The sequence below is a fragment of the Eretmochelys imbricata genome, chromosome 3 (genome assembly GCF_965152235.1).
Source record: "Eretmochelys imbricata isolate rEreImb1 chromosome 3, rEreImb1.hap1, whole genome shotgun sequence".
In the NCBI taxonomy this organism is placed as follows: domain Eukaryota; kingdom Metazoa; phylum Chordata; order Testudines; family Cheloniidae; genus Eretmochelys; species Eretmochelys imbricata.
This window is the reverse complement of record NC_135574.1, coordinates 37,486,013-37,503,442: the sequence shown is the minus strand read 5'-3', so window position 1 is coordinate 37,503,442 and position 17,430 is coordinate 37,486,013. Positions and strand designations below refer to the sequence as shown.

General features: G+C 41.3%; 1 protein-coding gene across 1 annotated transcript in view; it reads left to right on the top strand.

Annotated features, from left to right (window-relative positions):
• The window catches only part of SNTG2 (syntrophin gamma 2), a 280,115-nt gene that overhangs the window by 257,567 nt on the left and 5,118 nt on the right, over window positions 1–17,430 (top strand). Inside the window, exon 16 of the mRNA XM_077811468.1 lies at window positions 2,415–2,525. Within this exon, the coding sequence (XP_077667594.1) occupies window positions 2,415–2,525 (111 nt within the window). The remainder of the gene's footprint in view (window positions 1–2,414; window positions 2,526–17,430) is intronic.

The following is a 17,430-nucleotide window of genomic DNA, read 5'->3' as shown; positions in this document are numbered from 1 at the left end:
TGTCTGCATACAAATCTGTGCAGAAGGCTTCACAATTGGATTCACAATTCTATTTCAACCTTAATCATTGGCCATGAGTGTTCTGTGGAACTGAGCTGAGGCCTTTTGCATAGTCATCCCTCTCCTTCAAAAAATGTACCCTTTCCCCTACATCCTTCGTTGCCTTCAGAGAGACTTCTCATCAGCCCAATCCTAGCCCTGAGACCCCCTTCACTGGGGTTGTCAGGTGGTTCTACATGGCCACATCCTCTATCATTTAACTTCAGGAAGATGAAAAATGACAGGAAAGGGCCACTGCTCCCCACCCCAATCCATTCCTTTTCTTCAGGCAGAAAATATTGTCTCCCCATAGGACAGTGCAGGAGAGAAAAAGCATTTCTTTGCCCACAGTTGCTGATTTTGTGAGGCAGCAATGGACAGCAGCAGCTAATCTGTAATATGACCGCTTCAGAACATATTCAGGTTGTCCATCTACTTTGTACTGAGGTTTATGAGCTTTCCCTAGTGTATACTTTAGAGCACTTGATTCTTTAGCTATTGTGTTTGGAAATCTGGGGTACTATGTGCTGCTGGCTCAGTTGAGCTGGGGTGGAGGGTTGCAGAAGGAGATAATTAGGATTTTCTGCTTCCTCTCAACACTTTTCTGATTGAGGTCCTTATCTAGTACCCTTCCACTCCCATTCAAAGGATTAGAGACCATTCAGAGCTTTGTGAAAGCCACCAGATCCCCCCACCATATAGATAAGCCAGGTATATGTCCATTGCTAGGAGAAGCTTATCACCCAGTGTGACCAATTCAAACCCCATACCATCCCAAAGCCAAGAACGCAGCTCTATCCTTTTCCTATTTCTCCTTTCCTCTATTAAAAAAATACAGTACATGCAACTAACAAAGCTGTGCCAAGGTTCTTCACCAGGATGATTTGCTTGTGTGTTCTCACTCCCTAACGTGTGTCTGTTTTTTTCTTTATATGACAAGCCTTTTGGGCTTATGTCTCTTTCTATATTTGTACAGTGCCCAGCATTCTGTAGCTCCAATACTGATCAGAGCATTTGGGCACTAAGATAATATAAATATTTCATCATCATCAAGGGAATATGAGGACTCTGATGTAATAATTAACAACATTAAGCAATCATTTCTTTAATTACTTGTTTAAGGGAAGCGGGGACCCTGCTCTCTAATAAGCAAGCATCAATCATCTAAATAACAAATAACTCAAACACTCCTCTTCTTGATTTTACTAACCACATGCATCAGGAGTCCAGTTTGTATGGAGTAGTTCAAAGCTACCCAGTACATCCATCTTCTGGGTGAGTGAAAATAATCTAACCTCTGTTGAAGAGGACTTGGCATTTCTTCCTGCTCTAATTGGAGCTGCAACCACAGAGCAATCCAATCAGTATTATCTTCCAAATATTAAAAAATATTCGCAGTCAAAATGTCTGCTGTTTTCAGATGAGACATACTGCTAGTCCACAGGCAGAAAACATCTTTCAAATGTGGATTTTTTAAAAAAAACAGATTTAAAAAAAACAAAACAAAAAGAAACCAGTAAACTGCTTTTCTGCCATTATTTCATTTTAAATGGCTTTCAGAGCATTCAACCGGGAATGATTCATAGTTCCTCCACCAGCTCCCAGCTCACCTCAGTGTGCATAGGCATTTCCATTGTTATTGGAGGTTACAGAAACATCAGAAGGAAACTGTACTCTGATTGTTTGGCTTCATTTTTTTACGTTTCTAAGTCCAATACTATAATGCATGGAAAACATTTTGAGAAGTGCAGAAAATTACAGTGATTTTAACAATTAATTTCCCAAGACTGATTGCAATAAGTCTCTTTCTGTAATTTTTAAAAATACCCAGGTAAACCCAGTGATTCATGTAGCACAGCTCCATGTATTGCTATGGAAGGGACCTGAGGCTGAGACAGACCTGGGGATTCTTATTTCTTGGCATACGAATGACTGAATACCCCACACAATAGTGCTTTGCATTTCTGTAGCACATTTCATCTAACCTTAAAATTAAGCTTTGCAATACTGGTGTATGGTGGGGAAGCGTCATTCCCCTCATTGTACAGATGAGCCAAGTGAGGCTTGGGAGATTTAAGGTCTGCAAAACTCCCATTGACTTCAATAGGCACAGGATTTTACCCTGATCTCTGTAAACCCTTACATGGGTAGGGAAGTACTAAAAAGTGTATCTTTTTTGCTGCTATGTATGAAGTAGAGCTGATAAATTGTATTTGTTATGCAAACCATCCTCTTGCCCAAACTATATTAATCCATCATTTATTTTACATGACATTTAAATTCTTGATGTCGGATCAAAATCGCTCAATAATGCAAAGTTCTGGGTGTAAGAGTGTAATATCAAAGAGTCCTAATTAACATTATTTTTTTTGCAGAATGTGCTCTGGAGGTTTAAATTCTCTCAGCTCAAGGGGTCTTCAGACGATGGAAAAACAAGAGTAAAGCTGCTTTTTCAGAATCTAGACACCAAACAAATTGAGATGAAGGTAGCTGATATATTCTCTCTCCATTTAGAAAAAAATAATTGAATTTATATTGAAGAAATGAAAGTTTTCATTAAACACTGTGCACGTTTACAATCAACAGTTAAATCATGTATTTTTTTTTCATATTCTCTAGAAGCTGTGCAACTAATAAAAGTCCTGTGGTGTCTGTAGATTTATTACACCATCTATGTGATTCTGTTCCTGAGATGTATTCTGAAAAACTGTGGTATATTCATTCAGAATGATAATTTCTCTGAAGCACCTTCTCTTGAGTGTAGTTTTCCATCAATAAGTGTAATCTTTTAAAATGGATGTAAATAAATAGTAAAAATATTTTATTTTAAAGCATTTTAATATATTTTTCGAGATGCCACATAGCAAAATTAGAGCTTTAAGCAAAAAAGTAGATTTTTCTGATTTATTAATAAAAAAACTATTATATAACGTTTATTATCTCTTATTAATGCCTACATAAGGGCACAGTCTTGCAAGTGGCAGAGCATTTTAACTCCCATCGAATCCATTGGTTTTGAAGTGAGATGACAGCATGCAGCATTGTGTAGGATCAGGTATTAAATAGTGATAAGATACATAGCATTGATTGTATACTGATTACATAGCAACTGTTGTATGATGCACAATCCTTTTTTCTCTAAATAACTTTAAACAAGACCTTTAGCTTCAAAATTCAGATCTTAGGATAAGACCCCAGTGCCGTGATGTTTACATTCAAAGTTCTGGTTTGATGCATAGACCTAGTGCTTGCTATGACATTTGGAACTGGGTCCAGGTTATGGACTTTGATCCTGCCAAAGTTTGAGGGTGTTTCAAGTTGCCTATGCAGGTGTTGGCATGGGAGAAAGCTCATGGTGTTGGCATGGGAGAAATGGTGCATTGAGGCTGGAGTCACTAGCAGAGAAGACGAGGTTGGAGAGTGGCAAAGTGAAATACAGAGAGACCTGTGTGAGGTACCTTCTATTGGGCCAACTTCTGTTGGAGAGAGAGACAACCTTTCAAGCCACACTGAGTCAGCAGTGTGCCCTTGTTGCCAAGAAGGCCAATGGCATTTTGGGATGTATACGTAGGGGCATAGCGAGCAGATCGAGGGACGTGATCGTCCCCCTCTATTCGACATTGGTGAGGCCTCATCTGGAGTACTGTGTCCAGTTTTGGGCCCCACACTACAAGAAGGATGTGGATAAATTGGAGAGAGTCCAGCGAAGGGCAACAAAAATGATTAGGGGTCTAGAACACATGACTTATGAGGAGAGGCTGAGGGAGCTGGGATTGTTTAGCCTGCAGAAGAGAAGAATGAGGGGGGATTTGATAGCTGCTTTCAACTACCTGAAAGGGGGTTCCAAAGAGGATGGCTCTAGACTGTTCTCAATGGTAGCAGATGACAGAACGAGGAGTAATGGCCTCAAGTTGCAGTGGGGGAGGTTTAGATTGGATATTAGGAAAAACTTTTTCACTAAGAGGGTGGTGAAACACTGGAATGCGTTGCCTAGGGAGGTGGTGGAATCTCCTTCCTTGGAAGTTTTTAAGGTCAGGCTTGACAAAGCCCTGGCTGGGATGATTTAACTGGGAATTGGTCCTGCTTCGAGCAGGGGGTTGGACTAGATGACCTTCAGGGGTCCCTTCCAACCCTGATATTCTATGATTCTATGATTCTATGATTCTTCTTCAAGTCTGGGAAAGGTACTCCCAGAGTCAAAGCAAAATGCAAGGTGGAACAGCTTATTTAGCATAAGTAATTAGCACATATTGTAAGGGACCATTCAAGGTAGAGTGGCCTGTTAATACTTCTGCAGTAATAGGACAAAAAGAGAGGGTTAGTGGGTTACAGATCATGGTAATAAGCCATAAATTCAGTGTTTCTGTTCAGTCCATGATTTTTAGTCTAGCAGAGTAATGAATTTAAACTCCCAGGCTCATCTTTTGAAAGTGTGCAGGTTTCCTCTGAGGATGAGTATTGATAGGTCAGATATAGAGTGATCATGTTGTGAAGAGTAGTCACCCATGGTAGTGAGGTGTTTTGTGTTTTATCATTTTATCATTTTCCTGTGTGAGTTCATTCAAGAGTGTAAATATTATCTCACCCACCTTGTCTGTCAAATATCCTGGGACTGACACAGCTACAATGCATGCAACAGCGAAATACAATCAGATAAGAAGGGAAAGACAGTCATGTATGGCTTTGAAGGCAATGGCAAGAGTTTGCATGTGATGGTATGCAGAAGAGGAAGCTAGTGAAGGAATTTAGGTGGCACAATGGGCAAAATCAGTAAAAACAAGAGTTTTAAACATTCTAAAAATTCCTTCCCCTCTTGTGGTGGTCATATTTCAGTTTCTTGTTATTTGTGAGGTTATAATCCAATTTCTATGCCAAAGATTATAAGCAAAACTGTAAATTAGGCAAGACCTGGTCTTTTCAATGTTAAAAACGGTAGCAAGAAGAAAACATTCTGGGCTTCTTCACAAATCATGCCTTACTAATGTACTAGAATTCTTTGAGGGGGGTCAACAAGCATGTGGACAAGGGTGATCCAGTGGATATAATGTACTTGCACATAGGCAGCAGATTTAAAACAAATAAAAGGAATTACTTCTTCACAGTCAACCTGTGAATCTCTTTCCCGGTGGATGTTGTGAAGGCCAAGAATATAACAAAAACTAACTAGATAAGTTCATGGAGGATAGGTCCATCTATGGCTATTAGCTAGAATGGGCAGGGATGCAAAACCTTGCTCTGAAGTGATCCTAGTCTCTGTTTGCCAGAAGCTGGGAATGGGCAACAGGGGATGGATCACTTGATAATTATCTGTTCATTCCCTCTGAAGCACCTGTCTACTGTCAAAAGATGGACTGGGCTAGATGGACCATTGGTTTAACCTATTATGGCCGTTCTTATGTTCTTATCATAAATGAGGAAAATAAAGGCCACAAATAAAATGTGTTTTCCTTTGTAGTTCTATACTGTGAATTGGTCCAGTATTTATTGCCTATGCAACCTTATCTGACAAACATTTTTAGGGGTGGTCTAATTTTTTGCAAAGGAAAATTGTTTTTGACCAAATTATTATTAGTATTATTGTTGGTTGGTTGTTGTTGTAAGTGTCTACCTTCCTCAAAAAAAAAAAAAAAAAAAAAAGATCTTTCGTTGGAAAGCCAAAAACCTCTTTGAGTATTTTTGGATGAAAAGGGAACTTTTTTTGTTTTTTGACTATTTTCACTTGAAAATGTTCTGGGTTTTACCTGTTTTCACCACAATTTTTTTTCAGTTTTTGGTTGCTAAAAAACATTTAATTTTTTTTTAACAAAGTCAAAAATGTTGGAAAGAAAAACAACTATTTTCTAACCAGCATTTTTATTTACTATTGTGCTCACTACCCAGCAAAGTGCTTACTACCATCAGTTGAACTACTCATGTTTAGTAAGCACTACACCCAGTAGTGTTTCCTACTGGATCCTATATATTAATAGAGGCATATGTTAGTAGGGGAGCCAGGAGATTTGGGTTCAGGAAGCTTTCTGCATGCATGAGTCAGTTTACTGTTATGTGCCTCAATATCCCTATTTGTAAAATGGGAATAAAAATACTTCCTTATTTCACAAGTATTTTCATTTATGTTTGTTAAAAATATTGAGCTCTTCAGATTGAAGGTGCTACATAAGTACAAAGTATGTGTGAGCATACACACACAAATGTACACCGGACCCTTGCTAGAATGCGGGATTTGGGATCCATGCATGGTACTGCGTTAACACGGGGACTGCATTAAAATGAATTGCAATTAAAGTAATTAAATTTGGGATCCATGGCCGTGACCCCATTGTATGTGAATTTGTGCTATATAGACATGTGTTCTAGCAAGGGTCCGGTGTACATGTACAGTACAAATGTTGACAGAACAGAATGAAAGCTTATTGAATGGCATGAGAATAAGGTGAGTAAAGTAAAGGAATGCCTGAACCTTGTGGGTATGTACCCTGAATGGCTCTCTACACATCCAAGCAGTACCTCCTCCATCTATACTCCTATTTTTAGAAGTGCAGTGTCCCACTGTCTCACTGCTATCTGAGCCTTTCCCAAAGACCACAGGGCTCTGGCAATGGGAATGCAGTGAGGAAAGGTTCCAGCAGCTCCCTTTCACTAGTGGATGTAGCTACACACCACAGTGTGGATGCAACTTGCTTTTCACAGCTGCGTGTAGCTATGTATACCCTACACACAGCCACCGGGGTGTGCAGTGTAGACATAGCCTTAGGCTTCAGAATTATGGCTTGGACACAAAAGGATACAGCATTGATTCCCCCCTCTACCCTGATGTAGTATATGAGTTTAAGATAACGAAGGAAGAATTTCAAAGAGGCAGATGGTGCCGAATAGGGAGGTGCAGCCAATAACGAGAAACACAAATGTAATCAAATAATGGAAGTTTCATTTCTCGTGAATAGATGAGCTAGTAGATGTCAAACGAAGCTCAGTATGGATGAGTTATAACATTCACTTGGCAGCAAATGCTATAGTTAATGTTGCAAAAGAGTTTCCTGGATTACCCCTAATTTCATATGCTTGTAGCCTTCTGAAAAACTCTCCTTTGGGAATTAAATTTCCATCCATGGTGTTTGGACAAAGGTTTTCTCTCTCTCTCTCTCTCTGTACAGTTTGAGAAAAATTCCTTGTGTTGTGTTCTTGGATTCTAGATGACTGAAAAAATACACTTCTCCAATAAAACAAAGTTGCCACTTTTCTTCATACAGATAACCAAACAACTCCTAGACAGTCAAATTGCATGTAATTAGTCTCTGATCTAGTTTGGAGGGAAAAAGGCTGAATATTAATGAAGTTTGAAGAATGGAAAATTGCATTTCCTTCTTATGCAGCAGAGAATTCTTTTAAGTTGGAGTTTGACTTGTGGAGAGAATTGCATAGACATGCACTCTTTGATATGAGAGGCCTTAACAATATACGCTGTTTTTCGTGCTGGTTTGTGGATATTGGGACAGATCCTGCATGCCTTTCCTATTTATATTTAAATGGGGAAATGCCTGATATCAGGTGGCCAGGTGCAGGAAGCGGTGAGGGCCAAGGGATGTGCTGGCCGCCGCTTCCCGCAGCCCTCATTGGCCTGGGATGGCAAACTGCGGCGAATGGGATCCGCAATCAACTGAATTTGTGGATGCGGCAGGTAAACAAACAGGCCCGGCCCGCCTCGGGGCTTACCCTGGTGGGCTGCGTGCCAAACATTGCCAATCCCTGGATAAGAATAAGACCACAGTATAAAATGAGAAAGTTTGTAAGGAATTTGCTCTTTTCTAAGGTCCGTATACTGCATTTGGTCTCTGTGTAGAAAGCTCATTAATGTCACTGAGGGCTGAATATGTGGATTAGAACAGTGTGTCTCTCCAGGGCTTTTAACAGCACACTCAGGGACTGATCCAAAATCTATTAAAGTCAATCAGAGTCTTTCCATTGACTTCAGTGAAGTTTGGATCAAATCCTAAAATCCTTGAAGACAGTTTTTGTCTGTTATGTGATGTAGCTTGCAAACATTATAATTCAAGTTTAAAGCTTTTGTTTGGCTGGAGATGGGAACTGTTATATTAAAGGCTATATTATAATACAGAAAAAACATGACCATGCACTTCATTTTAGTTGGATGTGTGTGGGGGGGAACAAATAAACAATAAAAGATATAAACAACAATATTTCTTCTCTCTTGGTGTTTATATCCAGTTGAGACACTGATTAATAATTTACATCTACTGTACATAAAATGTGTATTTAGAAAACTTATTTCCATATATGCTCCATATCTGTCAGGCAAGACAGAAAAAATACTTTTTGCTTCTGATATAAAAAAAAAATCAGAATAAGGATTATGTGGGTTTATTTTCTTCAAAGGATTTTAACCAACACTTTACACTTCGTTTTTCTTTCACAAGAAGATCTAATTTTGCATGTGAAACTTGAATGAATATTTTAGCAGCTAGCTGTCATTTATCACCAATTACAACAAAGTGAACACTTTAGTTAAGTTCCCAAAGAGTTTTCGTTCTTTCAGGGTAATTTCTGAACTAATATTTCTTCATCTATTGACTAGCCACATGTGAAAGCAGGATCCTGAAAGATTCTTGCCTCTTCCTTTTTAAAAATAACATGAATATTTTTAACCAGCTATAAATAATTTTTAAAAAACAGCATAGTCAGCCCATCAGCAGTTCCACTGCAATATTAGCTATACGTATGTGTGTTCATAACTTTACTACTTTTACTATAGGGCAGAAGTGATGTTTGTCTTGGAAATGTTACCTTTTCGTTGCTAATAGCATAGACGAGGAGGCAATTTGAGCTGTTCTTGATATTAGCGGCTACAGAGGAGCTAAATCTTGCTGGGGCTTTCACCTCGCCCATTGTAGGTTGCCAGGCTGCACTGGGGTGAACATAGGCTACACTTGTTCCATATGTATAGCAAGGGATGCCTCTCAGCATGCTCCCGATTCATGTCCTATAGAGGTATAGTGGCTCCAGACACCATTGCTAAAGGTATGCACCTCTTCCGTCTCCCTATCATAATGCAAACTTTTAAGAAGTACAAATGAGTCCTGAGCAACTGATTCTCCAGAGGCCTAATTTTCAAGTGCTCAGTACCCACAGCTGGGTTTAGATCCTTTAAAAGTCTGGTTCTATGTGACTATGTGAAGCATATCCAGACCTCTTTGTTTTAGAAATCAGGCTGGAATCTTACTGAAACAGATTTCTTTGTGAGATATCCTGTACTGCTGTGTGTCAATGAAGTTGGAATTATCATAAAGACTAGCTGTTCCCAAGGTAATTGTGTATTCCTGTATTCCTTCCTTGCTGAAACCAATCTGTGCAGACGTACTTCTGCTAGTTGGGAAACAAGTCAAATGTAGAGTTTAAGTAATGTTAAGGATTTGGGGGGGAGGTGTTTGTTTTTACTAAAACATACAGATATCAACATGTAGCTGAATTATCCTCATGATTGACTCATCCTGCAAGGCCTAAAGATTGAAGGAAGTTCTAGAATAATAATATACTGCACTTAATGATATGAGTAAAACAAGGTTTCAGCTTTAACTCTGAATTTCCTGGCATTCATGAGTTTGTTAAACATACTTATTTGTGCTTTAATGGCATTTATGCTTACATCACAGAAGAGGAACCCAGACAGGTTGAAGCAAAAATCCATTCCTTTACAACTTACAATACTGTTAGTTTTTATGAATTACCCATTTGATATAGGCTCTTAATTTAAAGACAGGGACACTGAGTATCATTGAATCTCCCAGACTGTAGATCTCAGGATCACACTCTGTATAAGGTTATTAAGATTTTGATGAATTATAACTTCTGTGATAAGATAAGCAGCTATTTCTCAATATAAATTGTATATTCAACCCATACAAATTTATTTAGAATATTATTTATAGATAGGGCCTGGGCTAGTAAAGCACTTTAATATTTGCTTGTTAAACCTAAGTAGCTTGCTGCTGATCATCTGTGAAAACATCTTCAGAACTTGGGTGTCCTTTTGTTACTTCTATTGTATGTTACTCGTTGCCACCTCATCTTGGAAAGATCAGACCCCAAGTTCGAAGTCAAATCCTAGTGAGAAAAACAGAAAGCAGCAGAAACTCTGGCAAGTCAAGGGCAAACATATGATAAGGCAGGACAAGAAAGAATCTGAAGAACAACTAGCTAAGGACACAATTTTTTTTAAAGTACATCAGAAGCAGGAAACCTTCCAAATAGTCTGTGAGGCCACTGGATGATCGAGATACTAAAGGAGCTCTTAAAAATGAGAAGGCCATTGTGGAGAAGCTAAATTAATTTGTTCTATCGGTCTTCACTACAGAGGATATGGGGGAGATCGCCACACTCGAGCCATTCTTTTCAGGTGACAAATCTGAGGAACTGTCCCAGATTGAGGTGTCAGTAGAGAAGGTTTGGGAACAAATTGATAAATTAAAGAGTAATAATTCACCAAGCCCAGATAGAAGATAGAAACAAAGGGTAGGAATAAATGGTCAGTTTTCACTGTGGAGAGAGGTAAATAGCGGGGTCCTCCATGGATCTGTACTGGGACCTGTGCTGTTCAATATATTCATAAATGATCTGGAAAAGGGGTGAGCAGTGAGGTGGAAAAAATTGCAGATGATACAAAATTGTTCAAGATTGTTAAATCCAAAGCTGACAGTGAAGAGTTTCAAAAGGATCTCACTAAACGGGGTGACTGGGTGACAAAATGCAGATGAAATGCAGTGTTGATAAATGCAAAGTAGTGCACATTGGAAAACATAATCCTAACTATACATACAAAATAATGGGATCTAAATTAGTTGTCAATAAAGAGATCTTAGAATCATCATGGATAGTTCTCTGAAAACATCTGACCTATGTGCAGCGACAGTCAAAAAAAGCTAACAGAATGTAGTAACCATTAGGAAAAGGATAGATAATAAAACAGAAAATATCATAATGCCACTGTATAAATCCATGATAGGCCCTCACTTTGAATACTGTATGCAGCTTTGGTCACTTCAGCTCAAAAAATACGTATTAGAATTGGAAAAGGAGCAGAGAAGGGCAACGATAAGGGGTATGGAACAGAGATGAAAAAGACTGGGACTGATCAACTTAGAAAAGAAGTGATTAAGGAGGGAAATGATAGAGGTCAGTAAAATTGTGGCAGCTATGGAGAAAGTGAACAGTGAAGTGTTATTTATCCTTTTGCATCACACAAAAACCAGGGGTCACTTGATTAAAGTAATTGGCATCAGGTTTAAAATGAATAAAAGGAAGTATGTCTTCACATAATGCCCAGTGAACCTGTAGAACTTGTACACATGGGATGTAGTGAAGGCCAAAAGTATAACTGGGTTAAAAAAAGAATTTGATAAATTCATGGAGGATAGGTCCATCAATGGCTATTAGCCAAGATGGTCGGGGTAGCAATCCCATGATCCGGGTGTCCCTAAACCTCCAGCTGCCAGAAGTTGGGACAGGATGACAGGGGATGGATCATCCAAAATCGTAATGTTCTGTTCATTCCTTCTGAAGCACTAGGATTTGGCCACTGTCATACACAGGATACCAAGCTAAATGGACCATTAGTCTGACCCCGTATGGCTGTTCTAATGTAAAATGGCCTTTTCCTTTCAATAATGATAAATCTGTGGGGGGGCGGGAAATAACTGAGACAAGAAAGCATTCATGCCCTGATCTTATAGAAAGCCTGTTTGTGACCAACTAATTAAGAAATTATTCTAGAACATTTTGGTCATGAAAATACCAATGCTGAAGTGCTGAAAGATCACTGAGTCATTAAGTTATCTGTAGAGTATCTCTTTTCCTGCATGTTACCTTCTTTGTCCCCTTTTATGCATGGTCAGCTCTCCCCATCATTGTCACAAGCCCACTGTGAGTTCTACCAGTTTCCTGAAAAGGAGAGTAGCAAGTTGACTTTTATTCTTCAAACTAGGCAAAAATCTGAGCTGCAATACATGAGGCAGAACAGAGCCCAGGACAGCCTTTTCCTCTGTGCACGGTAGAATAAGTAAAAGACAAAGATGAGATTCTATGCTTTCATTGGTTTTATTCAGACACATTGATTTGAGGATTGTTGTCAGGGTTACAGGTCAAACTGCACTTTAGACCCCTGTCAGTTGCACTCAAGTGCAGCTCTCAGGTGGCTGGCCTCACTTCCTGCACCTCACTGTGGGTGGAGCCACCCGGTCCTGCCACTCCTAGACTGAATCTCTGGGGTGTTTCCCAACCATGTTAACACAAAAGGCCCAACTTGTTTGGCACCAATAAGTCTTTTCCTCTGGGAGCCTGTGACAGTAGGTGATTAAAGTTACTCTAAGACAGCTTCTTCATACAAAAGAACCATTGATTTGTCAAAAGGAGAATCTAGGAAAAATGTGTTAAAACAATAAGGAGTCCTATACACATATTTATTTTCCTAAGTTTAGCCCCTCTGTGCATAGCTCAGCTAGGTCCAGTTTATTCCTATCTGGTTTGGGAGAGCCAGCTTGCTTACTGCAGTTCCTCTGTGTCTCTGTCTGCTGGAGTCTCATCACTAGCCACTGTTGCTGCCAGCCCACTCCTTCCCTCCCACTTTCTTCCCTAAGCTAGCATCTTTAAGGTTTTAGCATACCCTTTGATCACACATTTGGGTCTGGGAAGAATACCAGTCTAGCTGGAGTCAGGTAGGGAGCATTCCCCTGTTGGGATTCCCTTCGAGACCTCTTTCCTCTCGGCTTCCCAAGAACTCAGGTCTGTCTTTTTAGCCTACTGATCTTACTTAGGATTTACTTATCTTACTATGGGTATGTTTACACTACAAAATTAGGTTGATTTTATAGAAGTCGATTTTTAGAAACCGATTTTATACATTCGATTCAGTATGTCCACACTAAGCGCATTAAGTCGGCAGAGTGCATCCTCACTTCCATGGCTAGCATCGACTTAAAGAGCGGTGCACTGTGGGTAGCTATCCCACAGTTCTCACAGTCTCTACCGCCCATTGAAATTCTGGGTTAAGTTCCCAATGACTGATAGGGCAAAAACATTGTTGCGGGTGGTTTTGGGTACATGTCATCAGGTCCCACTCCCTACCTCCTTCCCTCCATGAAAGCAATGGCAGAAAATCGTTTTGCGCCTTTTTTCCTGGGTTACCCGTGCAGACGCCATACCACGGCAAGCATGGAGCCTGCTCAGCTCACCATCACTGTATGTCTCCTGGGTGCTGCTGGAAGATGTGGTACTGCATTGCTACACAGCAGCAGCTCCTTGCCTTTGCGGCAGACAGTGCAGAAGGACGAATAGCCATTGTACGTCTCCTGGGTGCTCCTGGCAGACCTCAGTGAGGTTGATCAGGGGCACATGGACAGACATGGCTAGTCTCCTCTTAGAGCACTGAATGTGATCCAGAGACTCCAAGTCATTCTCTTCTTTAAGTTTCATTTCATGGGAATTCAGTCCTGCCTGGAATATCATGCAAGCTGGAGGCTTCTGCCTCAGGCTGCTCTCCCAGCCAGCAGCACCGTGTGGTCACACCTACCCCAGCCTACCCCTTGCTCCCACGGCTCATGAAGCCTGGACAGTAGTAAGGAGCAGTTCAACTATAGGCTGAGCAAGTGCAGAATGGTGGTAGAATGTGCCTTTGGACGTTTAAAAGCTCGCTGGCGCTGTTTGCTGACTAGGTCAGACCTCAGCCCAACCAACATTCCCATTGTTATTGCTGCTTGCTGTGTGCTCCATAATATCTGTGAGAGTAAGGGGGAGACGTTTATGGAGGGGTGAGAGGTTGAGGCAAATTGCCTGGCATCCAATTTTGAGCAGCCAGACACCAGGGCGATTAGAAGAGCACAGCAAGGCATACTGCACATCAGAGAGGCTTTGAAAACCAGTTTCATGACTGGCCAGGCTTTGCTGTGACAGTTGTGTGTGTTTCTCCTTGATGAAAATCCACCCCCTTTGTTGATTTTATTTCCCTGTAAGCCAACCACCCTCCCCGCTTTAAAATAAAGTAACTATTGTTTTGAAACCATGCATTCTTTCTTTATTAATTTTAAAAAAATGAAATAACAGACAAGGTAGCCCAGATGGGGTGGGGGAGGAGGAAGGACAAGGCCACATTGTTCTTTGTAGTCACATTAAAAATCAAACTGTTTGAATGACTGCCTTCTGTTGCTTGGGCTATCCTCTGGAGTGGAGTGGCTGGGTGCCTGGAGTCTCCCTCCACCCCTACGTTCTTAGGCGTCTGGGTGAGGAGGCTATGGAACATGGGGAGGAGGGGAGGCGGTTATACAGTGGATGCAGCAGGAGTCTGTGCTCTTGTTGGCTTTCCTGAAGCTCCAACAGATGCTTCATCATGTCCATTTGCTCCCCCATTAGCCTCAGCATCACGTCCTGCCTCCACTCTTCGTGCTCACTTAATTCTTTCCTGGCCTCTGCCACTGAATGCCTCCATACATTAAGCTGTGCCCTATCAGTGCGGGAGGACTGCATGAGCTGGGAAAACATATCATCGCGAGTGTGTTTTTTTTGCCTTCTAATCTGCGATAACCTCAGGGATGGGGATGATAGGGGGAGCTTAGAAACATTCTATGCTCTACGATTCTGCGGGGGACTGCATGGTCATCTGTGCTGCTGAGTTCGCCATGCTGACCAAACACGAAATGAAATTCAAAAGTTCCTGGGGCTTTTCCTGTGTACCTGGCTAGTGCATCAGAGTTCAAAGTGCTGTCCAGAGTGGTCACAATGGAGCACTCTGGGATAGCTCCTGGAGGCCAATACCATTGATTTGCATCTGCAGTACCCCAAATTCAACCCAGCAAGGTCGATTTTAGCGCTACTCCCCTCGTTGGGGAGTACAGAAGTAGATTTTAAGAGCCCTTTAGATTGACGGAACAGGGTTGGTTGTGTGGACACAGTCATTTTTAAATCAACCTAACATGGAAAAATTCGACCTAACCCCGTAGGGTAGACCAGGCCTTAGCACAAACACTCTGTTTTCAGCCTAATGATACATTTACCTCCCCAATCCTATCTTCAAAAGAATAAGTTCTCCCCCACCCCCATGTGTTTAATTACTCATGTCAGGACAGGCCTACCTATATCTCCCAGTTAATAGTTTTCCCCTTTGTTTCCTCAGAGACTCTTGCTGCCTTTGCTATTGTTTCATTTCCCGTTAGCTTCCCCCAACAGCCTCTTTTGATTTAATTCTGTGCATTCAGGCAGGAGACTATCACACAGGTAAACTGAGATGCATATGATATTTATAAAAAATAATTAACTTAACTCTCTCATTCTCCATAATTATCCTTTGATTTTTATAGTTATCATGGTTCAAGGTAAGCTATACCAATGATCCCTCTCTCTGTCTTTCCTTGGACACCCCCACTTTTAGACTGGATCTCCATAGTACAGTACCTCTGTTCACCAACACTGTCTCCTCATCAGAGCCAGCTGGGTTTTGGCCTCTGTGATAGATTTCCCTCTGAGTGATGCAGCCACAATGAAAATGCAGTGACAGTGAACAGGTTGTTCAAAGAAAAGTATTACTTAGTTGTCTGCAGAAACACAACAGAGAGGAAAAGGCTTAAACCAACAAAATGCCTGTACACACATTATCTGACCTAAACCTTAGTTTTTTCTTGGAAGTTTAGGCACGTCCCAGTAGTCCCAGGCAGTATGGGAGCTGGATGAAACAGATTGCATCCCTTGCAGCCTGTGTCTCCATCTCAGACTGACCCTCACTCAGTGTCTATCCTTTGAGTTCACAGGAAGTCCTTATCCATTTCAAAGTTCCTTTGTCGGTTGGTGGGACCTCTGAATCTGGTCAATCTGGTTTATGCATCTCATCAGAGGGATCAGAAATAGACTTTCAGCAGTGGATTCATTTTATTGTCCATTAAATATTGGCCATTGAGTTAGTCTTTCTTTGTCTTCCTGGAAAGGAATAAATCTCCTGGGCTAAGGCCATGTATAAACTACAAACTTATTTGACTTAAGTTATGTTGGCATAAAACTGCTTCAGTTAGTATATTGCTTGTGTGCTTGCACACTTAACTCCTTGTGTTGACATTGCGCGTAATCAGCAGGAGTGCTTGTGTCAATGCACAGTGTGATGCACCCTGGGTAGGTATCCCAGCATGCAACTCACCATCATCTGGTGTAATCTCTTTTGGGAAATGTGTGGAATGTGTGATGGGGCAGAAATAAGTTGTTGAGGGGTGACTGGGAGCCAGAGGTCAAATGCCCATAATAAAGCTTTCTCCATCCCATAATGCCATCCATCTCCCATAATTGTTGTGCCTTTTTCAAAAAATCCCACAAAACTGCACAGCACTTCTCACTACCCACACAGCAAGGAGCCCACACAGCTCTGCACTATTATCATGAGTGTTGCAAAAACAGGATGAATGATCATTGGGTATTTGCACAGCCACAGAAAGAACTGCAGCAGTGGGAGACATGATGATTTCCTGGAGGACAGATTTCTATGGGACATGGTGAAAACCAATTCAAGGTTGTTGTTGGTGTTTATGGAGCAGCTCCAGATGATGGAACACCATTTCTGGGTCCAAGAAACAAGCACTGACTGGTGGGATTGCCTCATAATTCAGTTTTGGGACAACAAGCAGTGGCTGCAGAACTTTTGGGTGTGAAAGACCACATTTCTGGATCTGTGTGCCAAGTTCACCACAGTCCTCCAGCTCAGGGACACCAGAATGAGAGCTGCACTGACTGTGGAGAAGCACACTACGGAAGCTTGCAATGCCAGAATGTTACCATTTGGTGGGAAATCATTTAGGAGTTGGAAAATCCACAGTAAGCATGCGAGTGTGCAGGGCCATTAATTGACTCCTAATACACAGGACTGTGATTCTCGTAATGTGCAGAACATAGCGGAGCATGTGCAGAGTGGGGTTCCTGAACTGCGATGGGGCAATGGTTGGTACACATAGCCCTATTTTGGCACCAGACCACCTTGCCACAGAGTACATCATGGTAATGCAAGTGTTGGTGGATCACCGAGGATGCGTCACCAACATCAGTGTGGGCTGGTCAGGGAAGTAGCATGATGCTTGCATCTTAAAGAACATGGGACGGTTCAGAAAGCAATAAGCAGGAACATTTTTTCCCGACAAGTGGACTACCATTGGCTATGTTGGCATGCCACTGGTGATCCTGCATCAGCCCGGCTATATCTTGCTCCCCTGGCTCATGAAGCCGTACACCAGCCACCTTCACAGCACTAGGGAAACATCCACCTACTGGCTCAGCAGGTGAAGAATATGATAGAATATGGTTTTGGTAGATTAAAGGGATGCTGGCACTGTTTACTCACAAGATTGGATCTCTGGG